General features: G+C 35.1%; 1 protein-coding gene across 1 annotated transcript in view; it reads right to left on the bottom strand.

Annotated features, from left to right (window-relative positions):
- atp10a (ATPase, class V, type 10A) overlaps nt 1-1884 on the bottom strand; it is a 70362-nt gene that overhangs the window by 61614 nt on the left and 6864 nt on the right. Inside the window, exon 3 of the mRNA XM_015394456.1 lies at nt 676-761. Coding sequence (XP_015249942.1) covers nt 676-761 — 86 coding nt within the window. The remainder of the gene's footprint in view (nt 1-675; nt 762-1884) is intronic.

Raw genomic sequence — 1884 nt, 5'->3', positions numbered from 1 at the left:
CCCTTGATAAACGACCAATCACAGTCACTTTACGCACTTGTGTAAAGTCGGGCACCACTCGGGAGAATTTGGAAATGGAACGGCTGACACAGCCGCTTCCCTACGACTTTAATTAAGTGTTTTTCAAGTGTTTTTGGCATTGAATTACTTGAGAATTCATATTGCATAACTATGGCCTTCATTTCTTACCTTTTGTAGAAGTCAAATACAAGTGGATGAATTTATTCTCAAGGAGAATAAACACTCAAATTTGTAGGAGTAAAAACACCTTTTGCAATTAATGCAGAAATAATGTGAGAAAGGAAGCTGAATTACATTTGCTTACAAAGAAGTTGCACCATTTATTTAAATAATAATGATAATATTATTGATGATAATACATTTTGCCCGTGATAAAAAAAGTGAAATTAATAATTGTGTTAATGTTTATCTAAATATACCCAGGCACTTTAATTAAGGTCAAATTAGACCTAAAATGTTAGCTGTAATATGCATTGCAGCTTGATTAATTTTTATCAGGAAAGTAGAACAATCATTTGATTAATGGACTTGTCAAAACATGATCGTTTATTAGCCCATTATTAAAATAAAGGTTAGTTGCAGTGCTGTCGGATGCCCTTGACAGCTGCTGATTTAAAAGTTTCAGCGTCATTGTTCATGGAGACCAGTACTTACATGTAGCCTCGAAATCTGTTCAGGTCATTGTTGGGCTTTTCACATTCAATTATGCTGCTGTACTTTAATGGGTCGAAGTCACAGTCCTGTAGAGAAAGAAAAGGCATCCCATAAGTCAGCATATGTAGCCCAGGTGTGATGCTTGGCCTATTCAGACATCCATTCACACATGACCTAAGGTAGCGATAAACTGAAGGTCATTTCTCTATAAGCGGGCGGTAAGCTCATCTGAGGCAACACACTGCTGCCTTGTGGGACTTTATGGGTATAAAAAACCATCAAAAATATATTAGTGTACTTCATCCTTGGTATACAATATTAGATGTCTAAAGGTGCTGCATTTATTACTTCAAACAATTTTGTGCAAGCATGGGAATATCCATCCAGGGGTTAATCTCTGTGTTTCAGAGATGAGCCCGTTTTGGTGCTGGATCTCTGCATTAGAAGTAGAACTAAAGATATTATGAAAATGCTGCCTGGAGGTCGTAAAGAGTCTCGTTATGAACAGAAAAACATGTGTTGTGCCAGGACAAGCTGAAAGGTCACTCCGACAGAAACAACCCATTACTATAAAAGCATTATTTAAGACTTGTCCTCTATATGTGTTTTATTGTGGTGCACCGCCACAGCAAAATAAAAGCTGGCATACCTTCAGAGTGAATAAAAAAAATAAATGTTAAAAGTAGGGATGTTCTGAACCGATATCAGTCCGATAACAACCAAAAATCTATCGATCTGCATGTAAAATCTCTGATATTAGCATGCCGACTGGAAGACTCTGCTTCTGTATATGTAACCCAATGGCTACTAATAAATGCTTAATTTGTACTCCAACCTATTTTTTGTCCATTAATCTATGAGTAATTTCGAATGATCAAACCTTTTTTTTAATATTTTAATCTACAAAAAAAAAAAAGAAAAAAAGAAGGATACAATTATAATGTAAAAATAGTCTGTAATCAAGACTGTTTTCTTTAAAACTAATCTAGTAAAATAATTACCTGACCACTACACAACATGAATCACTTATTCACCTTTTAGTTAGGGGTGGACAATATATCAAATATACTCGATGCATCTTGAGTTTTCCCCATGCAGAATAGTTAAAATTACTATCGCAACCATCAAGTATAAATTCTCATGGCGACATTAAGCCGTTTGCATCTATTTTACTGAGATATTGAGGCTTTTTCATGGTAACTTTTGTTA

This window comes from Cyprinodon variegatus, unplaced genomic scaffold, assembly GCF_000732505.1.
Source record: "Cyprinodon variegatus isolate N-32 unplaced genomic scaffold, C_variegatus-1.0 Scaffold686, whole genome shotgun sequence".
Classification (NCBI taxonomy): Eukaryota; Metazoa; Chordata; class Actinopteri; order Cyprinodontiformes; family Cyprinodontidae; genus Cyprinodon; species Cyprinodon variegatus.
This window is presented reverse-complemented; position numbering and strand designations above follow the sequence as displayed.